Source organism: Strix aluco, chromosome 13, assembly GCF_031877795.1.
Source record: "Strix aluco isolate bStrAlu1 chromosome 13, bStrAlu1.hap1, whole genome shotgun sequence".
Classification (NCBI taxonomy): Eukaryota; Metazoa; Chordata; class Aves; order Strigiformes; family Strigidae; genus Strix; species Strix aluco.
The window spans coordinates 17,055,623-17,082,476 of NC_133943.1; the positions used below are offsets into that span (position 1 = coordinate 17,055,623).

General features: G+C 38.3%; 1 protein-coding gene across 2 annotated transcripts in view; it reads right to left on the reverse strand.

Annotated features, from left to right (window-relative positions):
• The window catches only part of SLIT3 (slit guidance ligand 3), a 528,498-nt gene that overhangs the window by 165,633 nt on the left and 336,011 nt on the right, over positions 1 to 26,854 (reverse strand). For both annotated transcript variants that reach the window (XM_074838539.1, XM_074838540.1), the window contains exons 9-10: positions 21,723 to 21,864; positions 5,026 to 5,097 (exon numbers count right to left, since the gene is read on the reverse strand). In XM_074838539.1, coding sequence (XP_074694640.1) covers positions 5,026 to 5,097; positions 21,723 to 21,864 — 214 coding nt within the window. The remainder of the gene's footprint in view (positions 1 to 5,025; positions 5,098 to 21,722; positions 21,865 to 26,854) is intronic.

Consider the following 26,854-nt stretch of genomic DNA (forward strand, 5'->3'; position numbering starts at 1 on the left):
AGGAGAGGGTCGACACAGCACTGGAAGGTCTGCCTAGTTTTCAGACACTAGGGAAAGCCTTTGAGCATCTGAATGGAAATCATGGACCTCTGAAGCCAGCAGCACTGTGGGGAACACCCAGCGTGTTACAGACCCTGTCAGGGAGCCCCAGCAAGATTCCACCCTTCCAGCTGTGATGTGAGTGGAATTCAGTTATAGCCTGCTGACATTTTCAAGGGAAAGTGTGTTCCTGGTTTGGAAAATACTCTTCAATTTCAATCATAACCAACCAAGTACACAAAGATAAATACAGACTATGCCGCTATTCCTTTATACAGGGAGCCAAATTTCCTACCTGTAGGACGCAGATGCTCAGAACTGGGTGCCTTATCATGACTGTCACTGCAATCCAATCTTTTGTCAATCAGTTCAACCAGGTGCTTAGCTACAGGCATAACTTTCAGCCACCTTGTTGCATTCACTGACAGTTGGTATCAGCTTGTACCAGTAGTATCAAATCTTTTCACTGATAGCTGAAGCAATACAGTATTGCATGTAGATCTTCACTGTTATTTCCACTGGGGCACATGCTAAGGATCCCAGTCAGACTCTAAATAAGCACCACTTGAACAAGAACTTAGGAATCAGAAAGTAAAAAGGCTTTCTATTCTTTATATGTTTCAAGCTACAAATTGTTGATTAAAATTTTAGTGAAGTCCTCTAACTGTTTTCAAATCTAGCCACATAAAGTGGGATTTTCTTTGGTTCTTTTATAAGGTTTGGTTCTTTTATAAGGTTTGGTTCTTTTATAAGGCTCATGAAACAACTGCTCTGCGATCTACGGGTGTTTTCTATTATGACATCCTGCCTACAAGGACAGCATTCAGTGAAGGTTTCAGTTCTTCAGCTCAACTCAGAGCAGCAAAATTTGTGACAGTGAAAGTAGGAAAATTTATTTTTATACAGGTTTTTGTGAAACTTGTTTAGACTGCCTGGTAGCATTTGCTGCTATTTATCTAATAATTCTTATGTAAGCAGAAGTCTGACGTGAATCTGTGCTATCTATTTATTGAGGAACACATTAAAACCTATTACAATTACATGAAATCAGTAGTTTGCTGAACAATGACAAGCATCTGAAAAGGGACATCTAGTTTTTGAAACATTTCAGCACTATTTTATTGATTTGCTACATTTCAACATTTCCATCCTTTCTCTCTCCCCATGTCCGGATGCTAATGAGTGTATAACTAATGGTGCCTGAACGTGCATAAATGCCATGCTGGGTGATAACACTCACTCACTTCATGCAGATGCACTACAATCAGCATTAGAAGATAATTAGACACATTATTTCCTTTCCATTAGAGCCCAAGCTCCACTGCTGTTGGATAAGGAGGTTCCATCTCCTTCTGACTTGACTGAGGCAAACGGATCCGATTATGTCCTTGTACTTTTGTTCCCTTCCTTTGGTCTGCTTTGGTAAGATCATCCTATTCCGTGCTTCTGTTTTTCTAACCTGCAAAACTAAGTCAATTTAGATCACAGAAGGCTCATTTTCACAGTTTAGGGCATCTCTGAATCACTCAGTGGAAATGTGGCTCTTTAGTTGGAAATGTAATAAACTTATCAGGATTCCACCCAGGCAGGGAATACATTAGTCACCTCAGACTAGTCTCCCTGCACCTCTGACAGCACAGTAGAGCTCTTCTTTCAAAAGGTTGCTGAACACACCTTGGAGGGTGGCTGTGCTCCATTACCAGTTAGGGACATAAAATGTTTTTGACTTTGCACCAGGGAAGCAAGGATACCCTGTGAATCACTGTGTAAATGTACGGCTTAAATGTCTTTACTGTAAAAGGTTTTGAAACAAAACAGATTTATTTTTAGATGCAGCCAAATGTTATTAATAGTGTTGGATGAATATTCTCTTTGTCAACTAACATTATTAGAAACAGATTACTTGATTATCTGTAACATGTAAAATGGACTGTTCTCATCTGACAAGAGTACTCAGCAAAAATCCATGACATATATGGTTTAGTTTTTAGAAGCTGCTCAACAAAAGTAGCAATGCCACAGAGCTACTGGGAAGACTGTGAAATCTCAGTGTGTTTTCTGCTAATATATGATAACATTAATTTGACAACATGAAATGCCACTACAAGCATCAGAGCAGAGAGGTACAACCACATCTTTCAAAGCAGCTCTGTGTGCTCGGCTCTTAGTCTTGTGCTACAAATTTGTTAGTTAAAAGCCTCAGAAAAGCAAAGACAAAATGGGAAGTAATGCCATAAACTTTATAACTCATAGGCTATTAGTTAAAGAACTGTGGTACAAGCCCAACTGCTACGTAAATTAATTCAAAATGGCATGTCTGGGCTTGGATACTTCATGCAATAATGCCAACTTCTACCTCTGGAGATGGGATGTACCTCCTTCGAGCTCCTCAAACCTCTTCTGAAGCCCTTGAATAATTGAGCACAGAGCTAGGACCTGTTATATTCACCCTAAAATCAGGGTAACCATCAACCCAGATTATATGATTCAACTGCATATTTGAATCCTACAGGTGCCAAATCTTCCTTCTGAGACAGATACATTTAGCTTCATGTAATTAATTGTGTGAGAAGATGCAGGCAATTATGATGAAGTCCAAGACACAAAATATTTCAGCTGCATTCTAAAACCCAATCACCAAAATAACTCTCCCATCCTGGAAGCTATTGAAGGGACATTCTAAACAACAAACTTCAGCTAGATGCAAACACTTGAATTAATATACATACATCTTCTGCTATCATCTTGGCCTACTAATATCAAGTCATATAAAGACTATCTTGGACAACTGGCTCTTACATAAAAATTAATCTCAGTTATCCAATTATTTAAGAAAAAGGAACTGCATAATCTTGCAGGAAATACTCAATAAACAATCAAAATACTGGGAGTGCTGCAAGTGAGCAGTCTATTATCTGTAACATTCTCACATATTTATTCAACAAAAGGAGAAAAACACAACGCCATTCCCAATGTTATGCTAATACTATCCTCTGAATTATATAAAAATTTTAACAACAACAATAATCATAATAATAATCATCTTTATTTGTACCCTGGGTAGGGCATCAACTAATTAAATCAATAATCTTCATGCATTGCACTGCTCACTGAAATCTAAGTGACAGGAATTAAGAAAGGCTCACGACTTCAGTGATATCGAACATGTTCTTCCTCTATAAGGGAAGGGATGAATAGTTCTTTTGTTTTAAGAGTTAAAATTTTTTGACCAAAGTATATTTTTGTGTTAATACTGGGAATCTTGCACGCTGAAAAGATGATGTCAATAATCTCTTCAAATGGTGGAATAAGTATTCTCAATTAAACTTTACATAACAACAGTGATGCCCAATTCCACTGTCCAGCAGGAATAAAACTGTAACAAGGAGGCAGGTCAATAACCAAATGGCAAAGCATCATGTTAGTTATGGGACACTCTGCAGCCTAACTATCTATACCAAGTTTTTCCACAAAATGCTGTCACGATAATTAAGCTTTGATACAGATCATCTGCTACAATAATTTACTATTTAACTATGTTCGGATCTCAATGAGTATGCCAATTATACTCTAGAAAGCTGTTAACACAACTTGTTAATGGAATTCTGCTGTGAAATTCTAACATTAATCATTTCACATAATAAGTGCCACATTGGGTTGAGCAGCTAGTCAAGTTAAAGAATGTTTTTTTGGTCAACTCCCATAAAACCAGAGTTCACCAATCATGAAAAATGAAAGGACAGTAAAACATTGCCAAAATCTAAAATTAGTCATACCTCAGAAAGAATTAAGTAGTGACTTTAATAATGAAAAAGTTACAAGTTAGGTCACTGAAAAGGAATCCATCATTTTTCACTGAAATTACCGTCTTGCTATCTAATACAGTACTTCTTTAAAAATACATACAGCTATATTGAAAGTGAGACAGAAGAATAGAGACTCTGTAAGATTGATGATTTGACCTGCTAAATATTAAGATCCATATTTACAGCTCTTCAGCTTTAGGAACTTGATAAGTTTGGACTGGCAAACACAGTAATTTTACCCTTAAATCCAAAGGTACTGTGCAAGCTCATTTCAGTTTCCAAAAGCATTAGCTATCTGATAATCCAGTGTCTTCTGTGAAATGAGCTGACAGTTTCTTAATTCCAATAAGTATTGTTCACATCAGAAAACAAGAACTGTAAAGGCACCTTTTCAGCAGTTTTAGCATTGAGCTACAAAGCCTGAATGAATTCTGCAAGTTACTGGTCCAGTGGTACCCATCAACACCTTGATACTATGGCGAAGCAGGAGTAACTTGTTTTACGACTGTACCATTGTACTACTGTCACCACATCTCTCATATATCACTTAAAAATGAAAAGACAGACAGATCGGGGGAATGCCCAGGTTATCTGCATGAGAGCGCTGCTACAAATCAGGATTATTTTTTTTAAATCCAAAGAGAAAACACAAGAGCTAATAAAGAAAAGAATTGTCTGGGTGTCCACTGGTGATTAAGGAACAGAGAAAACAAGCTCCAGCAGGTTTCTGTTTTCTTGTCAACAGTCAAACCATTTCAACATCAGGACACTGAATGAACTACAAAAAAAAAAAAATCCTAACTACTCTGCAAGAACATGCACTCATGCTATAACTGGGGTCAACTAACTGAAGTGGTGCAAACAGATATCAGAATGAATGAGAAAAAAAATAGAAAAAAAATCTTTTCTGAGGAAGCAGATTTGAAGTTTGAACAGACTAACAACTAATTAGCTCACATCGTTTATAATAGGAAGTGAAATTAAGCATTATTAAGGATTTCATGCACTGTTAGGCATCCTGAACCAAATTCCATTGTTGCTTACACTTTGAAGAGGTTATTTGTGCAGTCCCCAGTGATTTCAACATAGAAATTGCCAATATGTTTCTAAAATAAAGATGCTGAACTTGAAGCTAGAAGATTCATGATTGCTCTTGCATGTTGGTCTTATTAAAACTTACATTCTCTTAAGCTTCTTGTACTGGGTAAAAGCTCCAGGGGGAATGATTTTGATGAGGTTTTGTTCCAAACGTCTGAAAACCAACAAAGTAATATACATGTTAACTACACAGTTATAGGACAGGAATAACATTAAACATGATAGCAAATTTTTATATAAATATAAAACAATTTTATAGAGTTTTTATGTGAAACAGATTTTTCTTTTGAAAGCCACTAAATGGAGAAAATACTGAGAAAATAACTCAGAAAATAAAAGAATCTCATTGATTACACTGAATCTGTATAGAAAAAAGTCACATGCTATAAAATTGCACCTTTAAAGCTCATAGAATTAATAAAAAATAGTTGGTATATTTTATTACTACTTAATCAAAGTTAAGGAAATACAGATGCTTTCCTTGACTACCTGTTGTAAATAGAACACAGCTATCCAAACTAGAAGCCATGCTGCGTTTTGACAGCTTAATAAGCAGATTAATAATACTATCAGAGCAACTCAGGAGCAACAATCTGTGGGAAAATGCTGAAAAACAAAGTGGAACTCGCTGCTATATGAATCCAGATTTTTAAGCGAGGGTGGGGGGTGAGGAGTCTATGTTAAAGCACAGCAAAAGACTGTATCTTCCTATTTTAACTACCAAATACTGAAGGTGTTCAAAAATATGGTCCAGACTACATGAAAATGCTGCTGTTTTCATTTCTGAGACTTGGTTTGAAAGAAGTATTTTTTATGACGTATCATAAACACATGTATCACTAACATAAAATGTAAGCAGCTTTAAGATACCACATACAGTAACCACTAAGATTATTTTTTGTTACTTCCCAGAAGTATTTTCAAGTCTTTGTCAGCAAGTTCTCCAAATTCCTGCTAAAAGGTCTCTCTTCCCCTCAGATGAACTCTAAATATTCATCTCAATTAGAAATGTAAAAGGGGATCCCCATACAACAAATTCAAATGACCATGGCAGCTAAAATTCTACAGAGTTGGAACTGAAAGCAAAATTTGATTTTACCTAGCTCTTACTTATTATTTAAACATTGTGTATTTTTTTTCCAAAACATCATAAAAAGAAACAGTTTCAATACCAAAAATCTGTGGCTGGAAATGGTTTAGAATTGAAATACAAAACCATGCTGGAATGATGGAATGAATCACTAGTCATTTAGAGCTGCTGCAGCAATGCAGAGTGGAGAAAAAATTTTAAAACCAGGAATGGATATAAAATGAGATGCAGGAAGGAGTAAATCACATTTTTTTAAAGGACTTGGGAATAACATAGAGAAAATGCGTAAGGCTCATCAGCCCAGCATACCCTTCTGTCGATGTGTGCTTTCAATAGACAAAAGAGAAACCCCCTTGAAAAGAAGGTATTTTGCCAGCTCGGTTATATTCTAAAAAGCTATTTAAGTCATGAACACTGTGATACTTGCACAGTCAACTTGTACAGTCAATGTGCATGCCCTCTTTTATTTCTGTAGCAGTCTATTTTAAAGGTTGTGATCAGAGTTAATTCTATTCCTTGTTTTGTGATTTGAATTAGTGTCTGAGATTTCCCTCCCAGTTAGTCTAAATATAACCTGCTTCATTTCTGGCAAGTCCACACTGAAATGCAAATCGTTGTAAGCTTCAGCATGCTACTATTGTTGGGTGTTTGTCACCAGAATTAGCAGTACACATACTCTTTCCATAAAGGCTTTTTGTCAGCTAGCCTGTTTGGTGTTTAACTCCTCCCAAGTATTTCTATGCAGACACTTCTAGGAACAAAAGAGGGCCATGCCTGTCCAATTCCCTCGCCTTGTGGATGGAAATCGGGGGTTCACACATGCTGCACATAGGTGCACCATAGCAGTCCTTACAGGGAAAATCAAATACAGCGATGGGGGGAAACATGGCTGGCCCCTTATCATAATCACTGAAAATCCCAAGGAAATTTTATTGACTTAAGGGTGGAAATATACACAGAAATTTTGCCCCCAAAGGGAAAAAAAAAGCCAAAATTGGAATAGCCACAGATCCCAAATATTAAGAAAAAATGAGATTTCCAGAAAAGGTGGAGAGGAATACAGAAAAAGAGCTGTTTCAGAGAGCTACCTTCTGAAGCAATACTGAATTCTTCACCCTTTCCTACAAAATTTGCAGCAGATGGTCTGTACAGAAATAGATGGACAAGGTTGTTGTCATCTGCTGCTATATTTTCACCTTAGCACCTTACATTTTTTTTATTGTACCAAGCTCTTTGTAAATGAATGACTAAAGACTACATATAACACATGCTTAGCGCACTACGTTTTGCAGATGCTACCAGAGAAGCAACAAGCAGTGCCGTGTGCTCTCATCAGGGTGTGTTTGCAGGTGGATTCCAACTTGGGCACAAAATAGAGCTGATCTTGGAGCATTAAAGTGCAGCATTAAATAAGCATGTATTTTAAAACTATGAAGTACTAATCTGACTTCCATTTATTTTTTCATAAATTCATGTCATAGATTGGCAGGCATAGACTGAAAAACACAATGCATTCACACAGCTAAGATAGTAAAAAACATATTATTTGTGTTAATACTTTATGCTTTCACCTCATCTGAGGTCATAAATGACATGTAAAGGACAGTACAGGATTAAAAATCTCTAGAAAACACTAGGTTTTGCCAGAAGGGGTATTTGCAATTTCAAGGTGATGAAGGCTTAATTATAAACCAGTGTTATTCGTGATATAATGGGAAACTGCTGCTAGAGGTGCCATCTTTCAGATAAAGTGAAAAACAGAGCTCTTACCTAGTATTGTCATTTTTGTCTCCAAAAAGTGAAAAGCTAATCTAAATTTTACAGCCACATTTTATTTCAGAGAAAATTACCTAGTTTACCTAGAACATGACCTCTGGAAAACTGGTCTATCCCTGCATACTATGAAGCGCTGTCATAGATTATAAAACCACCTGTGCTAGTGCAGCAACCTCAGTGAGTTAAATTTTTTTGTGTATCACCAGAATATACTATAAAATAATTTTACAGCACATTTGAGAACTCTGTACAAGAGACACAGTCCTAAAAGGCTAATTTTTGATAATTTGAACTACTAACCCCCATATTTAAGATTTCTTACAACTCAACAAAATTTTCCTTGATTTTCCTCTGGTATTTCATAATAAGATCTGTTTAAAAGACTCCATAAGTAGAATTCACAAAACTGATAAATTGGCCGTGTTCAAACCTCTCAGGGGCTTTTGTTCCTCCTTTCAGTTACCCATTTCACTGTGCCATGTCGCCTGCTGCCAGCTGTATCGTTTAGACGAACTGAAGCATATCTCCCCCCTTTTGACACACAGCAATGCTCTGTCTGCCTCTTGAAGCTTTATTTTAGAGTCTTTGACAACAACTTCAAAGGACAAGAACAATTTCCTTTCTCTTCCCTAATATATTATCAGAGATTGGAAAGTATGAGGGCCCAACGGATTCAGATGCATTTTTCTTGTAATAACATGATGTTAGACAGGATAAAGTCCTTCTTCCCACTCTCTTTAAATGGCTTTCCAGCGATGAGAGCAAAAAGTAAACACAGGAGGGAAAAAAATCAGGAGGAAACTATGCAGCAAAATATGAAAAACTATCCCTGAATAAAGAATAAGCACTGCAATTCCCATGCTAATCCATCTCAAAGTTCACTGAGGTGCAAATCTTTTCATCACCTCCTCATCTGGTGCCTGAACTGCTCACACCCAGGATGGCAAAACACAAAGGATGAAAAACTCTGCCTAATGCAGCCTTCCTCAAGCCAGCTCACACTCTCAGGAGTGACGAAGCCATTTGTCTTGAAGAGTGATTCCTCCTGCAGAGTGGGGGAGACAGATGTATTAATTTGGGCCTTAACTATCTCTCTTTCATTGAGAGAAAGAATGAATTTGTTATTTGGGTCTCTAATGGAGCAGTTTGCTAGCAATTTTCTCATTTCAAACACCGTCTCAGCTGCTAATGTGGAATGTTTTGTCAAGCTCACCTACCCATAACATAGACAAATCACTAGCTTGGAGAAAAAGAGAGAGGGAGTGAAGCATCAGTACTGATAATTCTTAGCTGTCAGATGAATAGAGCCTACAAATGAGACAGCCATGCTCTATTAAGAGTGCCACAGAGCTCTTGTCTGAGACATGTCAGAAACATCCCTCTGCACTGGGCAGTCATGAACTTCCCTGCTGAGAGTGAGTGAATAAGCCAGACTGCTCCCTGGATCGCATTGCTCTGCTCCCAGTGCCAGGGCTCTTTCGGGCCTGTATCACTCAAGCAGCCACTAACCAAAAGCAATCTCCAAGCGAGAGAAAGCCTAAATCAGATTAGTGTGCAGCAGTAACCTGTAGCACACTCACGCCTGGCAGGATACACACAACCTGAGTGAAGGTTGTTGGGAGGGGCAAATCCCTCGCTTTTCTCCTGCCCTACAAGCAGGAATTTGCAGGGAGCTGGGTAAGGACTGTTTGGGGGAAATAAGCAGCATACACATCCCCCCCAGTGACAAAGCCCAGGGCTGGGGAGAACTGCTTGTATTAGGAAGGAGGAAACTTCTAGAGCACATAACAGTCAAGAGAAAGACTGCTCCTTCTTGCCAAGGAGTGAGAACAACCAGATTAAAAAAGCTGCTTGGATCATTATCTTACATTTATCTCATATTTTGGACTTACGTATCTTATCATACATTTTGGACTCTAATGAAGAAAACTCCACAGATACATCTTCAGTATTTAAGAATTAAGTATTAAGTAAATCATACTTAAAATCTGGTTGTCTTACTAAAAAAATGGGTTAGATCCGATCCCTGCCCTGACCCCTCTTCCTGCCTCTTCATTTGAAATACGAGCTTTATTCCTACCATCCACAACAGGCTCGGGTGGCTGCACTGACATATTTGCCCAAAGCCTGCCCTGGATAGCAGGCACCCTTGTTGGGAAGGAAGGAGTCCTGCCCTGCAGTTATGCAGTCAGAACCTGTGGCTTATTCTGCAGTGAAAAACGCAGGAGCTGCAGTCATCGCCCTTTACACCACGGCACTGCAGCACTGCACAGGGCACTTCTCTGCAAAGTGCAAGGCAAAAAACCTGCAGTCCTGTTGGTTCAGAAAGTGTTTATGGATCTACGTTACCAAGGAACAGCCTTTTTGTGGCTCAGTCTCTCACGCCTCCGTTCTCTGACAGGTAGAAAACAAAGTGCTTTAGGATGGCAGGACATTCAGCATTTTAAATATCTGTGCTTACTGCTTGTTTTAACAGACAGTTAAAGCCTTCAATCTCTACCTCAGCCAAAAACTCTACCACCACTATAAAAACCCTAAACACATACAGTTCTCCAAGACTTTTATACTGCTGCCTTTCATCGCAGTAGCTGAATGACTTCCAAATAAAATTAATAATATGTATTATAAATCCCTCTCATTGAGTCTGCCTTAGGAACTGGAGAGCTGAGAGCCAGTAAACTGTCCGCCTATATTAATACAAGCTGACAACTAGAGTTTCCCTTCATATTCCAACGTTTGGTGGTTGATTTTCAGGGTCTAGCTGTTGAGCTCCTGCTATAGTTTCAAAAAGGACTGCCTCTTAACTATTCACCTAAGGGCAGATCTTCAGTAGACAAAATCCTATCAAGAATGAAGTGACTTTTCAACATAAGTCTACCTAGGAAGCTACATAGATAATTCTAATCACCAAAAGACATTTTTCAGAATGAAACCAGATGTTTTGATATGTCCCCTGATACCACGGTGTTCATCTAAAAGTAGTGCTAGTGACAATGGATCTTCTCATATACCACAGTGAATTTAGTTTAAGCTGACACAACTCTGTAGTTGAGTAGTTGGTCACGTATCTGCTGGCAAATGCTGAATTTGTAATGGCAGAGACATTACGAATCCGCCAGCTCTGTTGCAGTATGTTAATTTTGCATCAAATGAGGTACAGACAAACAGGAAGACCCCAGAGAAATCTGTAGACTGGTATTTTGCAAAACAGATTTTGACATAACACCAATGTCTCTGTCAACATAAACAGCCAGAATGCAGTAATATACTGCCAAACCTCAAGGTTTCTCCATCTACCACTCCACATTGCTGGGTGGAATTTTTGGCCCTTCTCAACTTTCACTGTTATTTCTCTTGCCAGTCTCCTTCACTTATTTTCATTGCGCCACCTTTGGAGTGAGGGTGCAGGCATCCAGCAAGCATGCTGTTGGAGCCTGAGCTCCCTCTCACTGCTGTGCCCCAATTGCATGGACTGTTTGTGGGCTGTGCCCAGACCTAAAAGTGGGGACTTCAGGTGAGCTCCCATGAGCCACCATCAGTGGTTACAATCAGTGGGGATGTTAAAGGTTAAGCAGAAGCTGTTTTGGGTTAGAACACAAAATAATGTCTCCCTGCTCTTACTGTCGACTAGACAGGGATCATTTCCCATCTCAGCAGACTTCATTGGGTCACACGGACTTGGGATTAGAGTCTGCAGGAAGAATTTTACCTGCATACAGGCATGTGGCTGTGAACCCAAATCCAGGAAAGAGAGAGCTGACCAAGCGCTTAGTGATATGGTGTAGTTGAGAACGGCCAGTGTTAGGTCAATGGTTGGACTAGATGATCTTCAAGGTCTTTTCCAACCTAGATGATTCTGTGATTCTGTGAGTCATTAGGTTGGAGAGACTGGGCAATTTCCAACTCCCTACTGCTGAAACACAGCCTAATTGCATAGTTCATTCAACCAGGATGCATGTGTTCATGCGTGTTCATGTTTCCGAGATGTTGTGGTGTAGCAAACACAGCAGAAACATGGAACCCACTCCTGGATTTTTGTGACACCCAGTGATTCCAGTTCATAAGGCTCCAAGGAGAGCAGCCTGCAGGGTGCTACACAGAGGATGAGGTTCTTGCATTCAACTCAAGAACACAGCATCTGCTCTGAGGCTGACTCAACCTTAGACCTCTGCTGAGCACTTCTGTTGTTATTTTTTGGATGGGGTTTTTTGGGAGTTGTTTCCTTTTTGGGTTGTTTTGTTTGTTTTTTTTTTTTTTTTATCTGAAGCTTGAAGTCAATATTTGGGAGACACACAGTTTCCCCAGTGCCTACTGGAAAGCAATAGTTGGCCTATGATTACATGTCATAAATGTAAACAGTTTTTAACAAACCAGACCTGGAATGTTCTCTTCTGACAGTAAGTTTTTGTTCCGTCAGGTCCCAAAAAGACTAACCCCTTAACAAATCACATTGCTATTTCATTATTACTTTAGTAGGTCAGTCCTGCCCAACATCTATTGACTTCCTATTACTTCAAGAAACTTCCAGCCCAGATCACTTTCCAGATTTTCTAACAATGCAGTAACTAGCTCAGAGATCTGAGGATTTCAAATTGGGTTGCCTTATATTTGTCAAGTTGTAACACAAAAATATATTTCTAGACTTAGTGGAAATGGAAGCAGTAAACTGAGAGAAAGGAAAAAAAGTGACTGTTTAATCTATAATCTAACATTGTGAAGAGCTCTGTACATTCTGTAACATCTATTTTTAGTACATATTTACAAATACTGAAAAGGAAAAGATAAAACACAAGAAGTAAGTAGGAAAATTAAATAGCTTTCTGGTAGTTGACGTTCTGACACCTGTAATATTTTGTCAACAGAACAGATTCTGTCATTTGAATATAAACATTCCTCATTTTCTTTGTTCTTTACCTTTTTTTTTTTTTTTTTCTCAATGTAAGCCAAAAGACTATTACGGTTTTATGCAGTAAAAAATCTGATTAGTGTATTTTATTTAAAAGCTATGATCTTATGCTCCCTATTTTATTTTCTGTGATACCTTCTACATTATCATAATCAGCTTTCAGGATGTATATACTCATCATACATTACAATCTCCTCATTCTGCTTGGCAAAACAGGAGCTCTTCAGTGACATTTGTATTAGATAAAACAGATATATGCCTTTTTCTCCATACCATTAATTTTTATTAATAAGGCTAAATTTATGGTCCTGCTGGACTGAAATGATGTCTCTGGAGAAAAAAGAACACACACAAAAAAAGCCCCAACCAAAAATTCAACAACCCCAAACCTACAAACCTTGTAAGGTTACTAACTCCTACACAGCTTGTCTAAGTAAAATTCACCTGTACACTTTTTCTTTAAAGAAATCTCACAATTATAGAGAGAAGGTAAAAAATGATACAGCCAAAATGAAAATTATCATGTGTATGAAATCTAGATTTATCAAAACAAAACCATCTTCTTATGCCTATAGATGACATTAGTTACACTTAATATTATAACTAAAAGTAAAGATGTAAGAAACAAATCCTGCCTTGATCTTACAGCAGAAACTCCGTGCCATTACTGCTTGTTTCCAAAATTGTGAAACAGCTTCCTGTTTTCCTTAATCTCTCAGCACAGAAAACACCTTTATTCTTAACATTTCCCATTTATTTATAGTTTCTCCACTGACTCTCAATCTAAAATATTTTATTATTTTTGTGTCTTGCCCTCCTAGAATAGAAGATTTTCTACATATTTTTGGCCTGACAATAGAAACCTCTTTTTTTATATTGAATGCATGGAGTGAATGACACAGTTTGCCTAGTGAGATCCAGAAAACAGTAGTCAAATTTGACATGTGAAGCTGTCCAGAGCCAATTTACAGCAGTGAATGAAAATCATATTATATGATTCAACTACAGGAGCCAACCTGATTCCCTAGCCAGAGAACTTGCCACCAGAGGCAATTATGGAACATTTATTACAGTGTTCAAAAATACTGTGCTGGCTTCAGCTACAGTATTTACTGGAAGCCTGGGAAAATTATTATAATTTTCTTTGAGGAGGAATAACAATGTTAAATGCAGAACTGTCATTCCTCTATCCCCAAGGTTTACAGTTTCTACACACTTATATTCTTGAGAAAAGAAAAAACTCTTGCCTTTAAGAAGCTGAGAACTTCAAAGCCAATTGTTAATATACATTAAATTGTTATGGTACAGTTAATTTATAATTTATATAGGAAAGAATTAATTTTTTTACATTAAATAGAGCTACCACTGCTCAATCTTTTTATAATATCTTTTCTGACTTTATTTTAGTTGGTGGATTTTGAATATACCAGTAATTTAAAGCCCAGAATTTGTTGCTCACCTTCCTCAAATCACAAAAGCTTCATAACTGAAGTCCCAGCTCTCCTATAATACACACTCCTACAGGTACTGAAGAACAGAGTAGGTAATTTCTTCCCCAAGAGAATAACTGAAGCAACAAAAGCAACAAACTTGTCTGTCTACAGGTCTGTCTGCAACACTGCCCAACACAGTGGTACCCTCAGACAGCAATACTTTAAATATTAGATTTGTTAGAAAAGCATTAATTAAAGGTGGAACAAGTAGAACATTACATTTCAAAGTGATTCTCTTGCAGAAAATTAGGTTCATTTTCATTTTGACAGAACCATGAGAAAACCAACAGTTAAGTGTATTAGATTTCCTCTTAGTGCTCAAACTCTAGCATTTTTCCTAAGAGTAGAAATTATGCACCAAAACCCAGCACTACTAATACCTACAAGATATCACTCACCAATTCTGCTACAAATAGTGAGAATGATAAACTAAGCCAACGTAGAACAAGTGACTCAAAACTGACCTTAAGCCAAACCTAGATGCTGGTGAAGGGCTGCCATCCTATTTTACTCTGCTCAGAAGCCAGACGGGAAGCTGTGGTTATTATCTCACCAGATACGGGTGCCTAAGCAGCACTCTTCCTTGAGGGGCTGTCAGCCTCTTTACTCTGTCTGGAGCAATTACATCAGCATTTAAACAAAAGGTCTTCCTTTCTGATTTAGATACATCCTATCCAGCACTACTCTTGGTTTATACAATTATATTTCTCTTAATCTCCCCAGACAAAGTATTGTAAAGGTTAAGTAACAGTGATAAAGCAAGCTTGATATGAAAAAGCACAGGTTTGAAATCTAAGACCAGTTTCAAGATCTAAGGATATACTTTAGATCTGGGAGTTTGATTTATAAGTCTGCAGATGATTGGGACTTGGCTTTTCAAAGTAATTAGCGTTGCACAGCACAACGTGTTCAAAGCACAGCTCCTATTGACTTTTGCTGCAGCTGTGAGTCCTCAGCACTTCTGAATATCTCAGCTGAGTCAGCCAGAAACCAAGGATTACATCACTAGTGACCACCCATGAAAAGTTTGTGCAAGTCACTTGCCCAGAATCAATTAATAAAACCACTGGCAAGAAGAGATACAACCCCATTCTCTGAAGAGCATTCATGAGATTATCTTCCCCACAGTCCCCGTTTCAGAATTTTCCTGTTTCTGCGACAAATAAACAGATCCTATATACACAGGCTCCCTCACTACACAACCGTGACACACCTCTAGATAAAAACTAATCCAGCCTTTTAACAGCAACATGACTATGCTGTAATTAAAGTGCAGACCACAACAAATATATACGAAAGCACTGAATGAAGACTGCAGCTACAAACATTAACTTTGGCATTTTCTGATTTTCTTTTACCTTTGTTTTAATAATATAATTGGATTCAAAAACAAAAGCTGAAATAACTAATTCCATCACAAGGAAACTCGTGTAACAAAAGTATGCGACCCAGACCTCTGCACTGGTGTCTAACTGGAATAGCAGCAGTTCAAACAGTTGGGTAGTCTAATAGTTTCTGCATAGATGGTCACTAATGCACAGGGACAAAGATAGGCAAATTGTTGTTGGGTTTCTCAAGTACACAGTGACAAGGCAGGGAAGGTCTGGAAGATACGTGTGTTTTCTGATGGGAAGAGATTACTTGTCTTCACCTTCACCTGCGCCACTCAGTGCTGTCCCCACAGCCTGCGCAGCCCCCATCCATGGCACCCCGTGTCCCAGCCCTCCTGCCACATCCCCAAAGCCCACCCTGCAGAGCTTGTGTCCCAGGCTTACCACCAGCAATCTCAGGCCTTATCACCAAGTGGTCATCACTTTCTCAGACTCACAGCACTTTTATCAAACTGTCTTGATTTCCTTTGTTCCCAGTTTTTCTCATCATATGTTTTGTTGTTTCCTCACTTCCTCATCCTTCTTTTCCCAACAGTTTCCGTACTGGGCTCAGCTAGTTTCTATTCACTCAAGTCTCTGTCCCAACCCACAATCCAGCCCTTAGCACTAGCAATTAATCAAATCCTCCTTTCACACAATCTGAAGATCCTTCAGAGAAGCAGCGCCCGGTGCCAGTGCTGGTGCCAGTGGCTGCTGCTCTGGCAGCCGTGGAGCCTGCCTGCCTCTGGGCACCACAGCGTGAGCACCCTCCACCACCTGCCTGCCTCTGGGCACCACAGCGTGAGCACCCTCCACCACCCGCCTGCCTCTGGGCACCACAGGGCGAGCACCCTCCACCACCCGCCTGCCTCTGGGCACCACAGCGTGAGCACCCTCCACCACCCGCCTGCCTCTGGGCACCACAGCGTGAGCACCCTCCACCACCCACCTGACCAGAGAGCAGCAGGAGGGCCAGCCTGTGGGGGGCTGTTCCCTGCTTTCACTCAGGAGGGTCTTACACAAACTTTTACAAAACACAAAGGCAGAAGTAGTAGTCCCTGCAGTACTGCTTTAAGGTGTACAAAATTACCAGACTAAAGCTGTCCAGAATTAATATCCTAAAATACAGCCTTGTTCACAGCAATAAATAAAAAAATGAAGTAGATCAGTCTGAGATAGACAAACAGGATGAAAACTTCATTCTAAATAAGGGACAGAAGTCAATGGTAGTGAGGCGGGGAAAAGATTAATAGGGAGTTACTGATCACTCTCCAGTACTGGGAGGCATCAAAAGAACCTGGCAGGCAGCATGTTGACACAAATACTGTCTGAAACACTACAGACAGGGCTAGCAATGCCATTACTCCCAGTGCCCCACATCTGCAAGTGCAGGAAAGCTGTCCTCTCCCTGGCATAAAACCAGCCAAACACTAATGAATGAGAACAGGCGAACAGCTCCAGAGCTCAGATCCATCCAGCCCAACGTCCCGAGCCAACAACAGCCCAAACCACATGCCGAGTGAAATCCGCTGCTGTGGCAAGCGTGTTTCTCACAGCACCCTTCCAAGCTCCCACAAGCTGCCGGGTAGTGACTCTCGCAGGCACAGCTGGTAGCTTTGGATTTAACAGGTCTCTACTATATCCTGGCTTTGCTCTCTTTACGGGCTGAGCTGTCATTCAGTCTGACAGGCACCAGTTGCAAAGTTGCCATCAAGTCTGATCAGAAAAACAGATTCTTTGGAGACTTTGTCTCCTACTAGTTTGTAGGTCATCCCTCCCTCCCTGTATCTCTCCAAGGCCAAGTCCATTTCTGCATTCACACCGTGTTCCCTAGTTATCTTGCATGCATTTTCTCGCACCCTTTCTAAATAAACGCAAACTTGTCTTTTTATTGTAGATGCTGTTCCAATGTAGTGAAACAGCTATATTGTACATTTACCAGCAAACCATCAAGCCATATTTGTTTCAGAATTTCTTTCTCAGTAAATGCCTCCAGGTGCTTAATGACTTTTGTTTTGATCCAAGTATTCATGCAAAACTTTTCTGTGCTTATTCTCATGTGTTTCTCTATAACATACACTGTTCATTTCTCCTCTGAAAAATGCAAGAGAACCACTTTGTAAGCAGAGAATCTTTTACAACATTCAACACACAGTCTGTATTCCTCAGCTTCAATTTCTTGTAACTCATTTTTCCTCAGTCAATTTGGCTGCTGCTGTCAGCTCCCCACTGAACAAGAAGCTTTATAAAAAAATGAATTGCATTTTGTACATTCCAGCTACCTATTTTATGAAATTATGAAAAAGCAAGGCTGGGATACAGATTTCTAGCTTTCCTAAATTCCTTTATTTAATAACAAACATTCTTGCAATGAGGGCCTTCAGGATAATGCACCTCAGGGAGAGGTGTAATAGAGCAACACAACAGACTTCTAAGTCACATGTGGCAGAGTTCAGCAGCAAGGGAAAATTAGTGTCATATGATGCTTGGTTTATGTTCTGTGACAAGCGAGTTGCCTGGTTTTATGATAGGTTTTTATCAACAAAAACAAATTTAGGACTTGTTGGCAGCTTTGTCAGAGAAGGTTCTGCCTACTCATGTTAATGAATAAAGGCAGGAAGGATGAGTAAAAGATCTTTAATTAATACAGAAACACAGAGTGAAATGTAGGTCACCTTTAATAACCATGTTAGTGTAACAGCTGTGTGTTTCATTTTTGTAGAATAGTTTGTCAGTCAAGGGTTCTTATCCGATGCAATTTGGCCTACAAAGAAATACTAAGTTAAGGGGAAATACAAGAACTAGAAAGCTGTAACTGAATGCAACTAATAACCAAGCAAAGGAACCTGGAAGTGCCCCAAGTGGAACTGAGGAAGGCACAGTGTTTTAATACTATCATATAAATATTATGAATGTACTACAGTCTATAGGGAAAAATGTATTTTAATGGAATGAGTATTTACAATGCCAGTTAGAAATGGCTGAGTGAAAAATACACCATCTCAAGTAAAATCCCTTAGGATTCTATGTAATAGAAACCCAGCCATGTAGTTTGTCAGTACCCCGTATTCCATAGGAGGAATCTCGTCTCTAGTAAGTAAACCATGATGAGGATCAGATCACAGGATTACAGAGTCCAGCAAGAACTGTTCAGGCAGCACCACTACATAGCCACCTTTTATACAAAGGGTCTGACTAAATGCCAACCATGGGGGATAAATCCCAAGGGAAAAAACCCAACAGTACTGCTGTGTGAGAGCAAGAGATGTGGTTGCAGCATGTAGAGAGAATTTACTTGCCTCATTGCTATAACATTACAGCTGAAGAGTATTATTCTGCTTATCATATTGAATCAAAAGACAGTCATTATTCCATGTGTAGCTGGAACCAGACCTCTGGATGGATTTTATATTGAATAAGCCCAGAGCAGCCTCAGACAAACTAAATTTCTGAGCAGTATGACAGACTTCTGCACAAACCAGAATGGCTATCTTGGTCAAAAGAATTCATGTCAGGATTTTTCTGGGAAAACACCGTGGCAGCTTCTTCCATCTATCCAGAAACATTTTTCTATGTGACTATATCCTTTACTCTGCATGAGAATATGTAACACTTTGCCCTTGGATATAAGGTTAATTCTCTTTTTTACTAGTACTTTTACAAAATGAAAACACCATTTTACCAGTAGGAAAAACCATATGTAAGTGATCTCACTCACCAAGACTTATTCTGAAAGTCATAGAATCATTGAATAGTTTGGGTTGGAAGGCATGATTAATGGTCATCTAGTCCAACCACCCTGCAAGCAGGAACATCTTCAGCTAGATCAGGTTGCTCAGTGCCCCATCTTGGAAGACCTTGAAGGTTTCCAGGGATGGGGCATCTACCACCTCTCTTGGCAACCTGTGCCAGGGTTTCACCACCCTCATTGTAAATAGAGCTACTTAAATTTCTTTACATATTCCATACAAATGAAATCTTCACAGGACTGATTCCCACAGAAAGTGAGCAATAAATGTTTTCATGAGGGTTACACTCTGAAGTTCTGCAGAACTACTCCCACCTGAAATGCCTGTGAATTGCAAAGGATTAGAGTGATATAAGAGGTTTATCTACAAAGACTCAAATAAGTACTGCCTAAAATGCAAGAAGTCTGACAGATTTAAATCATTAAATGGTGTGCCAAGAGCATTATGTGGTGTTCTATGGATCTAGAAGGTTTATAACCTCCAGGTTATGAAAGTTTCTTAAAATGTTATATGCATCTTGACTCACTACCTCATTATCTAACTTTAAGGCTCTCCAACTCCTCCTTCACTTTCTGCTCTCCTAAGGAAATCTTCGAAGTTGCTCTTACTACAAGTCACAGGGACTAGGTTTGTGGGCTTGAGCAACCAAGACGGAGACAGGACTTGGATACTCGATGCTATTATAACCACACTACAGGTGAACATTTTCACTTGCTTTCTCACACTGAGGCACACTGCTGTCAGGAGAGTGCTGGAGCACAACAATCTCACTCTTCCCGCAGATACTGCTCTCCATGTGACCCTGTCACGGAGCCACAAAGATCATCTGATTTCTGCTAGCATTTTCAACACTACAAAATAAAATTTTACAATTCTCCTAGCTCAGCCCTAATTTGTGAGCAAGTTGGAACAATTTCATCCTCTGTCTCTTATTACTGAAGCATTTCAGCCACTCCTGAAAATCTGTACTCCACCTGACATGATAGGAAAAACTACCAAACATTGAATATTCATAGTATGCCAAACACAATTTATATTTTCAGGATAATTTTAACTTCCATGCACAGAAAAACAAGTATTGCATGCATATTTTGTGTGCCACAATATACTGGAAATGAACACAATCAATACATTCTGAACTTTGTCAGGAGGCAAGCAAGCAGGTAAGGGGCATTCAGAACAGCTTGCATAAGAGTATATTTCCTGTAAACATTTTTACTTGTTCTAGATACATTCTCAATCATCTTAATTTTAAGATGTTGTTTATTCTTTGCATTTACTGAGCTATTTTTTTCATTTCTAATACATCTTTTCTGCGGAGATGCACAATTAAGCATAAGCTACCTCTAAACTGTTGTGCTGAGATAGCAATCCAAGCAAATCTGAAGTGAATCTTAAATAGTAAAACCAACTGAAAAAGTGACTGAGAGGAGTGGTGGTGTAGCGCAGATCACCAGCAAACAATATAGCACATCATCTTCATTGGTCATAACTGTCACATTTCTGGATATCACAGTGGGCCAGGCTACATACGAGCAATTCAACTTATTTTTTATCCTAGTGAATATTGCTACGTAGCAGTATTTCTACAGCAACGAGAAGCTAAGTCCAATAACTACACAAATACTTGAATGCATACTATGTAGATGGCAAAAGCTGGTTGGATGTCAGTAACCTCTGTACAACAAGCACTTAAATATGAAAAGAATGTATCAGCATTCCCTATGGACTAACCAAAAGCAGCTTGGTTTAATGTGACAGTATTGCAGGCCCTCAGTAGTATGAAGTCACAGACACTAAAATAGAAGATTACAATTTCTAAAGGTAGTGAAGACAAAAAAGTCTGTAAAACCAGCATCTGATTTCACAACATGAAAAAGTCACAAAAGCGTTAAAGAACTGGGAATAACAAAATGTGGGAGACAAGAAATAGAAGGTAAAATCAGCAGGGACAATGTGTTCTGATGTCATACTTCACTTCATTACAAATGTATCCTGCCAAGCTAACAAGAAATCTCTCCATCTCTTGGGGAATTCACCAACTAAAAGTAAAACAATTTAATTAAAAAAAAAAAAAAAAAGACTGTGTATTTTCTTTTGTTGACTACAGAACTGTAATCCCAGATTTGTGAGATGTAAACAGTCTGAACATAATATGCCAAGAACTTTGTCTTGCTTTGGGGCAGGGCATCTTCAAACAATATTTTAATTTACATTAAAGAATGGTTTGAGCCCTTAGATCAAAAGAACGAAAGCAAAGAGGACAACTACAATATACCTAATAACAGCTCAGAACAGTTTTCAAAACATATGCCTTTCTTCCACACAGGAGGCTATGACATGGACTAAAAATGGAGAGACATGGAAAAGAATAATGCATTACACTGGCACTTACATTTCCCAAATGTCCTCTGGTAGGTTAGCTGGAATTTCTGTTAAGCCCCTTCCTCGACAATCCACTACATTGTTGCTGCAGGTGCAGGCAGACGGGCAAGTGATGGAACTGGCACTGCACGATAGAGGTTCAGACTGGGAACCTGAGAAATAATGAAAACATTAAACGTTAGTTTTGAAAAATGATTGCCTGAGATTTTAACAACAAAATACATCAGCCTCTTGGTTTTCCAGATCCTTTTACTATATTAAGTAATAATTTATTTGGATTCAGTGAATATAATGTGCTACAAATCAACTGCAGAGAAAATGTGTAAAATATTACTGTGTTCTTCCTCAGTCTCCACTCTATCAATCTCTTTACCTCATGAACACTTCTTTGGTCCCCTCCATGATCAGCCATATCAATTTATTCAAAGATTTAAAAAATAAGCCTTAAGATAAAGTAGTATTTCCAAAAGTTATCTTTGCCTAGAAGTTTCCATTATACAAATACTCCTTGAGTATTTTTACATACTGAGGGAAGACTGTCATCAATCATGACTCATGTTTTTGAAATGAGGTAACCTGTTATGGCATAACAACTGGAAATGTAAAGCTAGGTTTTTCAAGATTAGACAATGCAGTTAATGGAAACACAAAAATAATTTAGAAAAATGTGAGTTCAAACCTTCAAATCCTTGCTTAATCTAGTAATTCCACTGAAAGACAAGAAGCTACTTACAGAGCAAATGTTTAGCACGAGGATGTTGCTCTATATACATTCTAGTCAATCAGTTAGATTCAGGTTTAATTAAGTTTTTTTGAAACTGTAGCAATTATGTCAATTTTACTCAAATGGTTATGATTCTTACATTTAAAATTTCGATATATACATACACTTAGACATAGATAAAGCAGTTTTGCTACACTAATTGATGTTATCAAGATGTAGCAGTTACTGACTTATTTATGGTGAGTCATGTTTCCAAAGCACATGTAACACAAGAAATGTCAAGTATCTTTTTGACCAGACACAGAAGGCTCAATGTGAAGGCTTTTGTTGGTAAGAAGTCACAAAATCATAATAGAAACAGGAAAAATGGGTATTCTTCTAGGTTGTAGTAGATTATAATCACAAAACATATTTGGTCTTCTGTTTGGAAAAATGCAAACATTGTTAATTGTCAAATCACGAACAGATGTGAAAACATGGAAAACTATACACAAAGCTGTACATTCTTGGGGTTTGTCTTGGAAAAGACCCATGACTGATACTTTCATAAATTGTAACTGCAGGTGAAAAAAGTCCAAAAATATTTGTTTGCATCAATTTGCAATCCAGTATCATTATGACAACTAAAATTTTATAATGCTGCAACATTCTTATAATTTTTTCTCTCTTGATTTATGCCCACACCCCCTCTGGTTTAGCCCTTAACTATGGACAACAACATTAACTTGTATAGCAAGCCTACATGTGTTCCTAGTTTCAAAGACTTGTAAACAGCAATGAAAAGTCAACATCAGAAAGACATCCAGTGGCACCTCTAAGTATCATTATTTTGAAAGGGAGATACAGTTTGAAAAGATGTCAGCTGAAAACTTCTACAGGCTGACTTTACACTTGCAGAGGGACCCTTCCTGGAAAGCAAAAGACAATTACTGCAAAATCATGCCTTACGATAAAAAGGTATTGAATTCTGGTGTGAATTTGTTTCTGTTTGTCTGAATTTCCCTCAGTTCAAGCAAGCGGTCATCCCCTTTAAATATTATTTTGTAGCCAGTGACGACAGAACTGCCTTATATTAAAGTATACTGTTGAGTTTCAGGATAAGATCACCATTTCAACTGTGTACAAAATGTTGCCAAATTAAAGTACAGGGTTTGAAATTTTTTTTTATTGGGTCATCACCTGACTGTCTGTCAGGACAGCAGGAGAAAAATGTATGTTTCATAGTAATGTATGTGTTTTAAATATAGCTTTCATTGATGCTAATCAGGGCTCTGAGTGACAGTATTTTGGCAGACCAGACCTCAGAACTTCAATTCAGGCATCCAGAAATTACATTTTCAGAGGTAGTGACCATCTTGAAAAAAATGGATCTCACAGGACATTTGTGACATGGGTAGGAGTCAAATTCATTCTTTATGAGAGAAGGCAGCTGCTTTCATCATGAGATGATCCTAATGATCCTTTCTCTTTGCTAAAATATCCTGTCTCATTTATAGTCCACTTTCAAACTTCCCTGACAGTTGCATATGAAGACTTTACAGCTTTTTATCTCAACGCAGAGCTGGTTTCAGTACTAAAGTAGCTTCACCCTACAGAATCAACTGGGCAAAAATCTACTGTAAAAGAATAGTTCAATAACGTAATTAAAATCTAAATCCTAACACATATGGCCCAAGGAATCCAATCCATATTTATCAGGCAACTTGAACTTTGACTTGTGCCAGTTTCAAAATCTTATCAGACACTCTCTTAACATAGTTTACATATGTGACCATGTGTGTAATACAGTATTTAAGTTATAGCTATTTGAACTAAACAAAACAAACCAAAATCTTCACTAGTTAAACATGTCCATGTATAACAGGGAGGAACAAGCAGGTCTCGGATCTGTGTTCTGGCTATAGAAATGATGGGCAGACATACCATCATTGTGATTTAATAGAATTCCTTCAAAATTAATAGATCTCTGCTGCCTATCACCAAGACTGCACTGCCAGCTCTGCCTTCCATGGATTCTAAAGTTTCTGTAAGATTTTAATTGTGACTGCTTCCAAACATAGCTTATATAGCCTCAGAATGCACGCAGGCCTCTGTTATGTTTGCATAAGAATGTTTGTTCTTACAACCTTATCACATACATTTTACATTTTCTCTTTGTCTGCCTACCTTGTGGTGCAATGCCCAAAAGAAAAAGAAGAATGAGGGAAGTGCCAACAAGCTATTGCAAGCTTCTAGGGATAGGGAGAAATTACCAAAATGGGAAGAAACATGTCAGAGTGATCCTTGCTCTCTGGGAGGCAAAAAGGAAGTTGGCAGCAAGGTCAAATATCCTCCACACACCCTTTATCATCACATATCTGATGTGCTTTCTGAAGAGGCTTTGTAGCAGGGGGAAAATGCATTTTGCACAGTTATAACACTACAAGATATCACTGTGGGTTAGAGAAGCAGTAATACACTCCCTTTTCATTAGGGCGCAACATCAAAAAACCTGACGTACTGCCAGTTGGAGTTTTAAGAGTCTGTTCCTGATGCTACTGTACCTAAATCAACAGTAGAAGATTCAGGGAAACTCAGCTCATCGCCTCCACATTTTGTGTGACACAGTATTGCAGAGTGCTCTACACTAAAGGAATGGGTTTAAAGCAGGTTATTATATAAAGCGCTCTGAAAAGAGAGGAAAAAGACAGAAACACCAGTCTTCCTTGCACAAAAAGCAGGTAGTAACAGTAACAAGGTGATAATTAATATCATACTACAGTTAAATATCATGGAACTTTCCAGCAACTTTTTGAATGGAAAGGCCAGAAGGTAAATCAGAACATTGTTTGTACTGCCCACTACACCTTTCGGATCTTCTCCAAACAAACGATATACAGTTCACCGAAACCAACAGGAGTCCTTTTATTTACTATGAATTTGGACCAACAACCAATTACCTGTGATTTTTCACTACGAAAGAGGAGCTTTTATGTGAACAGAGTTTTGATTTATGGCTACTGAGTAAAACAAATAACCAGTTAGCTAACCAGGGAGGTACATGATGTTAAAATAGAGAGAGAAAGCAATATAATGTCTTTATTCTTAGTGCAGATGCAACCGAAACGGGATGAAAAAATAGCAGCTTAAGCTGAAAGTAAGTAAAGTAAAAAGAAAGAGGCTGTCTTTGTGTGGACTCTATTTTCCACTTATAATGAGTGATCAGTTTTCTCATGTCACTTAAAACAGGATGGAAAAAGAGTATTTTTATAAACTTAATTTCTCATTATAATCTTGAATTCTCAGGTACTCCTGCCACTTCTGACTGACATTTTGTGCTTAGAGTAAAAATACTTTTGATTCCATGATGAATACAGTCCTTTAAATTTGGTGAATTTCTTTCTTCTTCATGAGTAAAAGTACATCTAGACTGTAGATTTCTGTAAACTTTAATGACATAAGAAGTCTTTGTGCATAAATTGCTATCATTATTAAATGCTTTTGTGCTTATGTTTTTCCTTTGCAAAGAACAAAATATTGTATTATATATGCATACTCAACAGGCATCCAGCACACCTTCCATCAGCTCTTACACAAGCAGTCATCTATTAAGGTAAAATTTTCTTGAATAATGCTATAAACAGAATTTCAAATCTGATTTGGATTTAACTGCTTCAATTAAACGAGGATCTATTGTTAGCTCCATAGCAGATCTACAGAATTAAAGCACAAAAAATACCAGAAAGTTCAATCAGTTTAATGTTTTATAGTCGTAGAGGAAGGATTGGTCAAGAAAACAAGTCTTAATAGGCTATGGAGTTTAAAGTTCTTAAAATAAAATCTGGGTATGATTTTCATAGGTATGCAGAGTATAAACATACAGATAGATTAAGGGCCCCAGGGCAATACAGCCTCTAAAAAAGGATATTTGAAATCTAAAAATGAATTTTCCTTTTGCTGCCAATAGTTCTTCAAAAGAAAAGACACAGGAAAAGCAAAAATACTTCAGGATTCCTCTTTGTGTCCTCACAAGTGCAGTAAACTCCTTACAGCGTGGATGCAACAAAAGGAAATGGCCATAGACAAGAAGCTGCATTTATCTTACTTCCCTTCTGAAGTTGTTCTTACCATCTGTCATCTTGTCATTTCATGCTTCTTCTGTTACACAGCAGCACTAGTTCACCATGTTAATTATATTTTTCTCTTAAGAGATAAAAATCATCAACTCTATTATATATTTTGCTGTTAAAAAAAAGAACACTAACAAAATGTGGAAGCTAGGATAGGAACATGATTAACAAAAATTACTATGCTTTTTGTGCTTGATGTAATGGAATGACAGCCTCAGTGGTTACGGTAGTTAATACCTGGCATGCCATTAGCCTGCATCACTTTATTTTACAGTCTCAGACTATGGGTTAGGGGGACAGAGGAGACAG